This window comes from Sinocyclocheilus anshuiensis, unplaced genomic scaffold (assembly GCF_001515605.1).
Source record: "Sinocyclocheilus anshuiensis isolate Anshui unplaced genomic scaffold, SAMN03320099.WGS_v1.1 scaffold1079, whole genome shotgun sequence".
Lineage (NCBI taxonomy): Eukaryota > Metazoa > Chordata > Actinopteri > Cypriniformes > Cyprinidae > Sinocyclocheilus > Sinocyclocheilus anshuiensis.
Window position 1 is genome coordinate 3,349,593 of NW_015548207.1, and position 10,035 is coordinate 3,359,627.

A 10,035-nucleotide genomic window follows, 5' to 3' on the forward strand; every position below is an offset into this window, starting at 1 on the left:
TATATATATATATATATATATATATATATATATATATTATACACATACACATATACACACACATACACAAAGAAAAACAAGTAGATAGAATAGAAAAAATAGAAAGCTAGTGTTTGTTTTTTTTTTTTTTTTATTTAATAAAAAAATTAAAAAAGATAAATATAGATAAAGTAGAATTAAAATAGAATAGAAAGTGTTAGAGTTGGCTAAAATGTATTATCTGCCATTATGCTATATTATGTTATGTTAGGTTATGTAAAGTTATATTATATTGTATTATATACATAAAAGTTACAAAGTTGCACACTTTTATAATGTTGATATTTTAAATAAAATGGTTTATTAATAATTATGATAATATAACAATATTATTTTTGTATCATATAATAACATTATATGTGGTATTATTTGCTGCTAAATAATTGTAATATATTATATTTTATTTCAGTGTCAATTATAATTTAGTTCCTAATTTTAGTACTTCAACTTATTTTCAACGTAGGTTATGTGTATATATTCATACATACATACCTACATTATTTGTTTAGAATGTATATTTAAAATGCATAATTTGTCATTATATGTGGTTTTATATTAGAAATACAATTTTATAATCTAAAAAAATTACAATACATACATACATGAATACATACATATATAATATAGTATGGTATTAGGTATCCAGGTGGATGCTGCACACTGGTGGTGGATGAGGAGATACTCCCTGACAATGTAAAGCGCTTTGAGTGCCTAGAAAAGCGCTATATAAATGTAATGAATTATTATTATTATTATTTATATAATTTATTTTAATCACAATAAATCATTTAATAATAATAATATGTAATTTAGATGTAATATATATATATATATATATATATACACATAAACACAAATACATATAAGATGTAATGTAGCATTATAATTATAAACATCATATGAATATGTGACATTATACACAACGTGTTTTGATGTTTGTTGTAGATGGTGGATCTTTTCCCAGAGTTGGTGGTGAGTCGAGTCTCAGCGGTTCCTCCAGATGCGGTGCGCTGCCAGAAGCTGAAGTCCCCAATTCGCAGAAGGGAGAGAGAGCTGGTGCCCGTCCTGGTGGAGCAGGTGGAGTCTCCCAGTCACTTCTACATCCGCTTCAGCCAAAACAAGGAGGCCAGAGCCCTGGAGAACATGATGATTGAAATGAGGTATCTCGCTTTTTACGTGTTATACATTGAATTGTCTCTGACTAATTGTCATCATTATTTGGGCTGGAATTGTGTAGTGTGTCATTCTGAACATCCCGGATTCCTGTTTCCAGGAGCTGTTACTCCTACTCAGATGTGACTGAGAGATACCGGCTGCCTGATGCGTATGTGCGGCCGGGTCAGGTGTGCTGTGTGGCCCCCAGAGACATGTGGTTCTACAGGGTGGTGATCCACGAGGTGTCCAGTGATACCGAAGTAAAGATGTACTATGTTGACTTCGGAGACATCACAAAAGTGGAACGAAACAGCCTCCGATTTCTCAAGTAAGTAATTTGTTATAAAACAATGAGAGTGATGTTTAATCTTAAACATCAAGATGAATCTAATGCTATGTAAATGATTGCCTGAGGTTTTGATTTTGTTTGTCATTTATTTTATATGTTTGTATCTCTGTTGCTTTGTCTACTCTCAAAATCTTTCCAGAGCTTGTTACGCTGATCTTCCGGCTCAGGCTGTCCCGGCAATGTTAGCTGGAGTTCGGCCCATCACGGTAAGCAGTGTTGTTATAGTAAACTAAAATTAATGAAAACTTTTTGTGCCTTGGAAATTAAATCTATTACTAAACTAAACTAATAAAAATTACACAACCATATAACAAAATTACCAAAACTTAAAGGGGTCCTATTATGCTTTTTCACTTTTTGAAATTTAGTCAGTGTGTAGTGTGTATGTTTGGGCATAAAAAAGATCTTCAAACGTACAAATCTCAAAGTCCACTCCAAAGGGAGATAATTCGTTTTTAAAAAATCCCTTTTCAAGAACTACAACGAACGGCTCGTTTGGACTACAGCGTTGTTTTCCGAGTTTTGTGATATCACAAAGCGGCTCATTAGAATATCATTAAAATAATTCCTGCCTGCGGAAATTCGAATGGTTGGGGGGTGGGGAGGGGCGAGGTCGTGGTTAGAACGCTTGGTTGAGTGCATAATAGGACCCCTTTAAACTAAAAATGGGATAATTTATTATTATTTATATTTTGATATACATTTTTATTTTCATGGAAAAAAATATTTCTTTTTCATATTGGTTTTTCTTTATTTTTATTCAAAATTATGTTGATTGCAATAAAACGTTTAATAATAAAACAGATTGAGTAAATTGTGAAAATTTTATCAGTTTGGGTGAACTAATACTTATAAATATTCTATAAAGTGCGGGTAATATAAGAGAAAAATCACAAAATTCTTAATAATTTTGATCTATAATGATTTATATTTGATAAAAAACTATTTTCATGGATTTGTTTTTAATAATGGTCCTTTATTGCAATGACACAAATTGTAATAAAGCAGTATTTTTAATTTATTAATTTATTAATTGTTTATGTAAATTAATTATCTATTATATCTGTTCATCATCATTTCAATGCAAGCAATAAGGCTTTAAGGCTTCTTAAAACTGAAAGTAGTGATGACTTGCCGTTCAGTGAGTAAGTCAGATACTGATTCAGTAACCTCTGAATTAGGTGATTCTTATTAGCGAATTCAACTACACTTTTTGTGTTGTATGCTTGTTTTCCATGCGGTAGATGAAGAACTGGCCTTTGGCTGTTTATTGCTCATTTTGTCACACTTTAGTCATTTTCATTCCTCGTTTTCTCAACATTTTCTTTCTGTCTTTGCTTTTTCTCAGAGCATTTGGACTCAGTGTGCAATCGGCTCTTTCCAGAGGATGTGCTGTGAGCGCACTCTGGTGGCCGCCATCCACAGCTACCAGGAGGACTTCCTGTTGCTCTTCCTGTGCGACACAAACACGGAGGAGGATGTTTATATTCATCTCGCCCTAGAGAAAGAGGGCCACGCCCTTCCCTCCATTACTGCTAATGGATTGGTCTGAGCACAAATGTTCATTTAGACCCACTTGCGTAAAACCCGATAAGAATCTGGTCTTCAGTAGTTGTTGGTTTCTTCTCATTTGGCTTTTAGGTGTCAGGGCAGTTCAACCCAGTGACGTCTTATTTCGGAAATGACCAGCTTGAGGAAGTAAAGGAGTCTCTCTCACCCTCCACATCTTTTCCAGATACCCAGATCTGTTTTCAGGGAAATGGCTTTCTGAGCTCCTCTCAAACGGTATCTTTAATATACAAATCCAGCGTCATGATACAGCACAGATGGGCTGTAAGCCAGTGAAGTTCTGTCAGTTAGCGCTGTGAAATTTCAGTGCTGCTCGATTGGGCCGATGGACAGGAGGTCTGTCTGCTGAGGCTGTGCTGTAAATAGAGGAATGAGAGTGAGCAGCACTGAATCCTGTGGGTGTTTGGGAGCTCAGGTTTTGAAAGGGATAGTTCACCCAAAAATGAAAATTACCCCATGTTTTACTTGCCCTCAAGTAGTGTTGTCAAAAATACCGATGTCAGTACCAGTTGGTACGGTAATGTGACGATACTGGCATTTACCGCTAGCATTTTGAGCGCTGTTGTTACACATATACACACGGACGCATTTAAAAGCCACAATCTGTCAGTGGATCCATCTATGAGCAGATCTATTAGGGATCCGCTGATAGACGTGGCTTTCAAACACTCCCATGTGTATCTGAGTAAGTGAAGAGCATGAAGCGATGATCATTGTAGCCAATCACAGACATATCTGTTGAGCGTGTGAACACAATGGCCAATCAGAGGTGTTTAAAGGGGTCATATGATGCTGCTAAAAATAACATTATTTTGTGTATTTGGTGTAATGAAATGTGTTTATGCGGTTTAAGGTTCAAAAAACACATTATTTTCCACATACTGTACATTATTGTTTCTCCTCTGTGCCCCGCCTTTCTGAAACGCGTAGATTTTTACAAAGCTCATCGTTCTGAAAAAGCGAGGATGCACCAAGAGCTTGTAACACTCCAAAGAGAAACAAAAAATTGAAATCGCATCATATGACCCCTTTAAGAATCCACTCAACAGCGCTCAAAATGCTAGCAGGAAATGCTGGTATCGTCACATTTTTTAAATTTCTATCCTCAAGCCCTAAACAACACTATCCTCAAGCCATCTCAGGTGTATATGACTTTCTTTTAGATGAATGCAATCAGATTTATATAAAAAAATGTCCTGGCTCTTCCAAGCTTTATAATGGCAGTGAATGGGTGTTGAGATTTTGAAGTCAAATAAAGTGCATCTATCCATCATATAAAGTGCTCCACACGGCTCTGGGGGATTAATATAGGCCTTCTGAAGCGAAGAGATGCGTTTGTGTAAGAAAAATATCCATTTTGGATCTATCCATGGAAGAACCAGGACATTTTTTAATATAACTGATCGGATTCGTCTGAAAGAAGAAAGTCATATACACCTAGGATGGCTTGAGGATGAGTAAATCAAGGGGTAATTTTCATTTTTGGGTGAACTGTCCCTTTAAGTGGCATATCAGGTTTTGCTCAAAAAGTGACTCGGATGCAGATTTTGCCAGTTTTACCAAAGGAATTATCTTGCATATCCCTATGTTGTTAATAATCAAATTCATATACAAGGCTTCTGTTCACACATTGCGGGCAATGAAACTGTATTGTGCAATTATTTTGATGCGAAATATTTTTATTTTATTAAAGCAATGTATTATATTGCTGTAGCTTTGTAATAAAATTTGTGGGCAACTAATCAAAGTAATTTGCCAAAGATTAAAGTAATTTGTGAGTGTTCTTTTTGAACTCTGGTTGGTTCATTCCAGGTTTCCAGCTCTGAAAATGAAGAAACTAACTTCTCCATAAATGTGGACTCAATCCTGGACATTCCTGCCCTCGAGTGTATAAATGTTCCTGACATCAAAACTGCAGCTAAAGTGAGTAATATTACATGTGTATAAAACCTATTTTGGATTCATTTCTTTAAACCTCATATTTTCTTTCAGAATGGGAAGGTAAATCCATCTGAGGCTCCGCAGGCTGAAGTCCCATTATGCTGCAGTGAATGGGATCAGGGATGGACAGCAGAGGACAAAACAGATAAGACGAAGCTTCAACATGACGTCAAGACCGAAGATGAATCGAAAGTAAGGATGCCATCTCGTCCACAATAGGCATGACTTGACAGCTTTTGAGTGTCAGATATATTTGACCGGTAAAATGAGGTAAAGCCTGAGGTAAAATCTGATCCCAGTGCTCATGAATAAAGCTCCAGGATTCAGACTTTCATTCCTCACAGCGGTTAGCACACAGTCATTGCTCAGAATGACATGAGGTGCTGTGCGTCTGGAGATTTAATCTCATGACGTATTGTTCCCCATTACATCCCCGTTCTCCCGCTGAGCCCTTTGGGAGGCAGTTGATCTTAATTGTGCGGTGATTAGATGAGAATGTTAATTAGTCTCTCTGCAGAGGTTCATCTGCTTAATCATTCAACCGAACGGTTCATCGGAAAAGGCAAGTTTCAACAAGAGACGTGCAATAGTCATTTTCAGCTGTTTGCAGGATGAAATCACAGAATCTAGCATAGCAGTTGCTGTTTCTTTTAAAGCTAAAGTGTCATTTTTGATGTTAAAATACTTGCTGAAATACTTTATTTATTATTTAATATTGTTAATTGATTAAAATATGTAAAATATGTAAAATATTTACAAATATTTTATAACAATTTTTATTTTAAAAGACTTGGTGAAATATAATATTAAGATTTAATGTTGTGATTTTTTTTATATTTGTCAATTAAAAATATTTTTTTCTGTTAAAATGCTTGATAAGCTATAATTGAGGTACTTCTATAAACAAAACAACAAATAAGTAAATAAATACAATTATCTATGTGGCTATATTTGTTTAATAATATTACGGTTTTCTCACAGAGTAGCTAAAGTGTCATTTTTATATTAAATTACTTGCTTAAAATAATATTAATGTCTAATAGACATGAATATTATTTGCTTAAAATAATATTCATGTCTAATAGACATTAATATTATTTTAAGCAAGTAATTTAACATGTAATATTGTTCTTTTAAAAAAGTTAAAATAATTGAAAGGATAATAAAAATCCTGCTTAAATACTGGCTAAAATATGCAGAGACAACTATAATTAAGCCATTTGATTAATCCAAACCCTTCAAAATTCATGTACTTCTCTAAACAGTTTTTAAAAAAAAATTAAATTATCTAGGCCCTATATGGCTACATTTGTTTAATACAAGCGGCAACCTTCTGGTCTCTCTCGTGAAACCAACACGGAAGTGACTAAAACTGCAATTCATCGACTGGCCGCTAGAGGCTGGCTCCAAAAAAGAGTCAGTCCCATAGACTCCCCATGTTAAAATGCCCAACTTTACAGCAGAAAAAAATGTGTTTACAGCCTGGTACAAAAAGTGGTTTTGGTCTATATAGCTAATTTTGCATTTCATGACAACTGTGAGGGGGGCGAATTTTTTATAACTCATCCGTTTAAATTATATTAAGCCTTAAAGTTCTGCATAATTTGACGCACTACCAAGATGGCGACGGCCCGCTCCGCCCAATTTAGGCTTCAAAAACGCTCTTCAGAAACCTACGGGTGACGTCACGGACACTACGTCCATGTTTTTATACAGTCTATGGTTTAATAGTATAATTTTTTTTATAAATCATAGCTAAAGTGTCATATTTATTTTAAAATACTAGCTTAATATTATGATCTAATATTAATATGTAATATCATTAATAAATAAAAAAATCTGTTATAATACTTGCTTAAAGACAACTTTAAGCCTTTTGCATGTTGATTCACCTAAAAGTGTATTATTGTGGTGCTATAAAAACATTGCTGTTTGTTAGCGTATTCTGACCAGCCCAACTCTTAACTCAATCAATGGCATGAGTTTGGGGCAGGACTATTTGATTGTCTGACCAATGACAGATGGGACCTGTTTGATTTGGATTTGTTTTGTTTTATTTTTTCTCCAATTTTTTCCAGAGTTCCCTTTGGTGATAATTACTCTGCTTATTAGCTCATTTTTTAAAGCACATTAACTGATCTACGTGGCCACATTAGTTTTTTCATGTTTTTTCACATAGCCTGAGACCGTGTCTACTCCTCCACCTGTCCAAGCAGCAGTAAGTGACCCGCAGATGTGTGCTTCTCCAGTCTTAACCACATGCACTCCTAACCCCATCCAGATCAACTCCAGCTATCCAGGTACAGCACATCAACACTGCCACAATATGAAATATCCTAATGTCTGAAAAATCGTTGTCATATGAAAGTCGAATCTACAGTAGTTGCATTGACGACATGATTCATTTCACAGTCAAGTTTTCCTAGTTTTTCCAGGTGTACCCATTATTCCGGTCCAGCCCCAGCTCTCCCACTTCATGATGCAATTGTTCGGCAGTCCAGTTCATCTGGGACCGGGTCCAAGCACTCCGTTCCAGCACCACATATCTCCGTTAGCTCTGAGACCAGCTGCGCGCCTGTCCGCCGGGGCCAACATGCTACACTGGCGCTCCAGTCACATAGCCTGACAGTCCAGAAGCGCTGCGTGTTTTGTACTCTCGTCATGTTCAGTAACTTTTGTTCTTTCGTTTCTTTGGCTGCCACATCCAAGAAATATATCAAATGATATATAAGAAAAGCAGCGACACGTCAAAGCAGATACATTTCTTATTCTTTTTTAGCGCAATATATCTCCAGTAGCACATTGTTCTTTATTTTTATGTATTTGCATGTACAGTGCTAAAGTTTTGTGTGTTTTTATGTTTTCTCTATGAACCAAACTGGCCATTTGTTTTTTATTTGTTAAGTTGCTTGTTCAGTGTTCAATTCAGATTTTCTTTTATCAAGAACCAAACAGTTTTATAAAGAAAATAAAAAGGAGGCTACACTGAAATTTGTGTCCAATTGTGTCTGTTTTGCATCTGATATCATTTTTAGGTATGATAAATCTATCTGAATACTATTTGGAGCCCTTGTATGAGTGCAAATTTACTGGCTCAAACCACTTTTCTGGGACTTTTCGCTAAAAATTAGCCACCCTGACCTGCGAAGGCTAGACAACGTCAAAGTTTCTTTTCCGTTACGCACTTGATACGATCTCAAACACATGGACATGCTACCGATGCGCTGTTCATCTACTGTGACCAGTGTTTTCTGGTTTCACTGGTTTGTTCAAATGTGCAGCAGTGGACAAAATTCAGTCAGTGGTTTCCCAGCACCCCTGCTTTGTTTTCTTTTATGTGCCTTCGATCAATTCCGCCCACTGGTCTTCCGCTTTTTGGAATATTTTGTTTGACCCAACATTCACTGTGGGAGGATCCTTGCTCCACTGAGCGTGTTGAAGTATCAAATTACTCAAACAGGATGTTGTGTAACCAAGTGCATCCATAACGTGCCACACAAACAGCTGAGCCAAGGAAAGGGTACAGGTTGGCAGTACTCCACTGGTTCTGAATCTTCCTTGTTTGGTCCAATTACTGTTAATGGCATCTTAATGAGCTTTCTTCAAGGCCCTGAAGACGCCTGGTCTCTTAACAAGACCAGCTGGGGAAGCAAAAAATATTACCTCATTTAGGGAGGGAGAAAAGAAAGCTTAATGTTGCAGAAATCAAATTAGCATTGGACGCTAAGCTAATTAAATTGAATAGAAGAAACTCATTTTTCTGAATATGGAAACCAATTTCTAACACAAAAAAAAAGAAAGAAAAAAAATCATGCTTTGGTCAATTATAATTAACATAAGTCATGGCATGAAAATTTATGGCAAAAAGCTGATTTAAGAAATTTAGAAGTCATAATTATGACAATTTTATTTGTAGTTTTTGTCATTTATGACTCAAGATAGACATTTCATTTAATAAATATGACAACTTTTTATCTCATAATTTTGACGTATCTCAATTTCAACTTGTCATAATTTTGTAACTTTTTTCTCAGAATTACGACTTAGTATGTCATAATTTCAACTTGCGTCTCAGTTGACTTTTTTTATCCCATAATTGAATTTTTATGCCATGATTATAATTATAACTTTTTCCTCAAAATTTCCAATTGTCAAATGAATGTCATAATTTTGTCATTATCTCATAACTGACTTGTCATAATTATCACTTAGCATGCCATAATATCAACTTTTTCATAATTATGACTTATCTAACCCGTAATTGACTTTTTATCTCATAATGGCTGTCATAATTTCACATTTTTATCTCATAATTTTGACTTAGTATCTCAATTTCGGCTATGATATATATATATATATATATATATATATATATATTTATTTATTTATTTATTTTTATTTATTTTTTTACTCTTTATCTTATCGTTAATTAGAATGCCATCATTTCGACTTGTGTCATTATAACTTGTCTCATAATTCACTTTTTTTTCCTGCTTTTGACTTTTATCTCATAATTATGACCTGTCATGAATTGAACTTTTTACTCATAATTGACTATGCCATCATTTTTATCTTGTATCATAATTTTGAGTATCTCAAAATTTCAACTTGTGCCATAATTTTGACTTTTAACTTCCCGAATATGACTAAATATGTCATAATTTCTATATTTTATGGCATAATTATGGCCAAGTCAAAAGGACACTAAATATGGCTTGGGATCTTCCTTCAGCGTTTATTCACAAACAAAGGAACAGGTTACGTTCTTGAGTAGGTTGATTACATTTCCATTAACTGTTTAGTGTTATGCAATATAATGCATGTCAGTATTTTTTCACTATTTTGATGAAAATTAACCATAAAATCAAATCACATGCAGTCAAAACGCAGTCTAGGCCTTTCCTCTCTGTTTCTTCAAGCTTATAATATGCTTTGCCACAGCTGATGAATTCTAATATATTTCACTAACCTCTGCCAGCTCC

At 34.9% G+C, this 10,035-nt stretch overlaps 1 protein-coding gene across 1 annotated transcript in view; it reads left to right on the forward strand.

Annotated features, from left to right (window-relative positions):
- Positions 1 to 7,743, forward strand: part of LOC107653580 (tudor domain-containing protein 5-like) — a 12,688-nt gene extending 4,945 nt beyond the window's left edge. Inside the window, 9 exon segments of the mRNA XM_016440317.1 lie at positions 985 to 1,199; positions 1,313 to 1,522; positions 1,683 to 1,749; positions 2,892 to 3,089; positions 3,185 to 3,328; positions 4,925 to 5,035; positions 5,105 to 5,245; positions 7,233 to 7,353; positions 7,489 to 7,743. Of these exon segments, the coding sequence (XP_016295803.1) occupies positions 985 to 1,199; positions 1,313 to 1,522; positions 1,683 to 1,749; positions 2,892 to 3,089; positions 3,185 to 3,328; positions 4,925 to 5,035; positions 5,105 to 5,245; positions 7,233 to 7,353; positions 7,489 to 7,679 (1,398 nt within the window). The 3' untranslated portion in view covers positions 7,680 to 7,743.
- Positions 7,744 to 10,035: the final 2,292 nt, after the last annotated feature.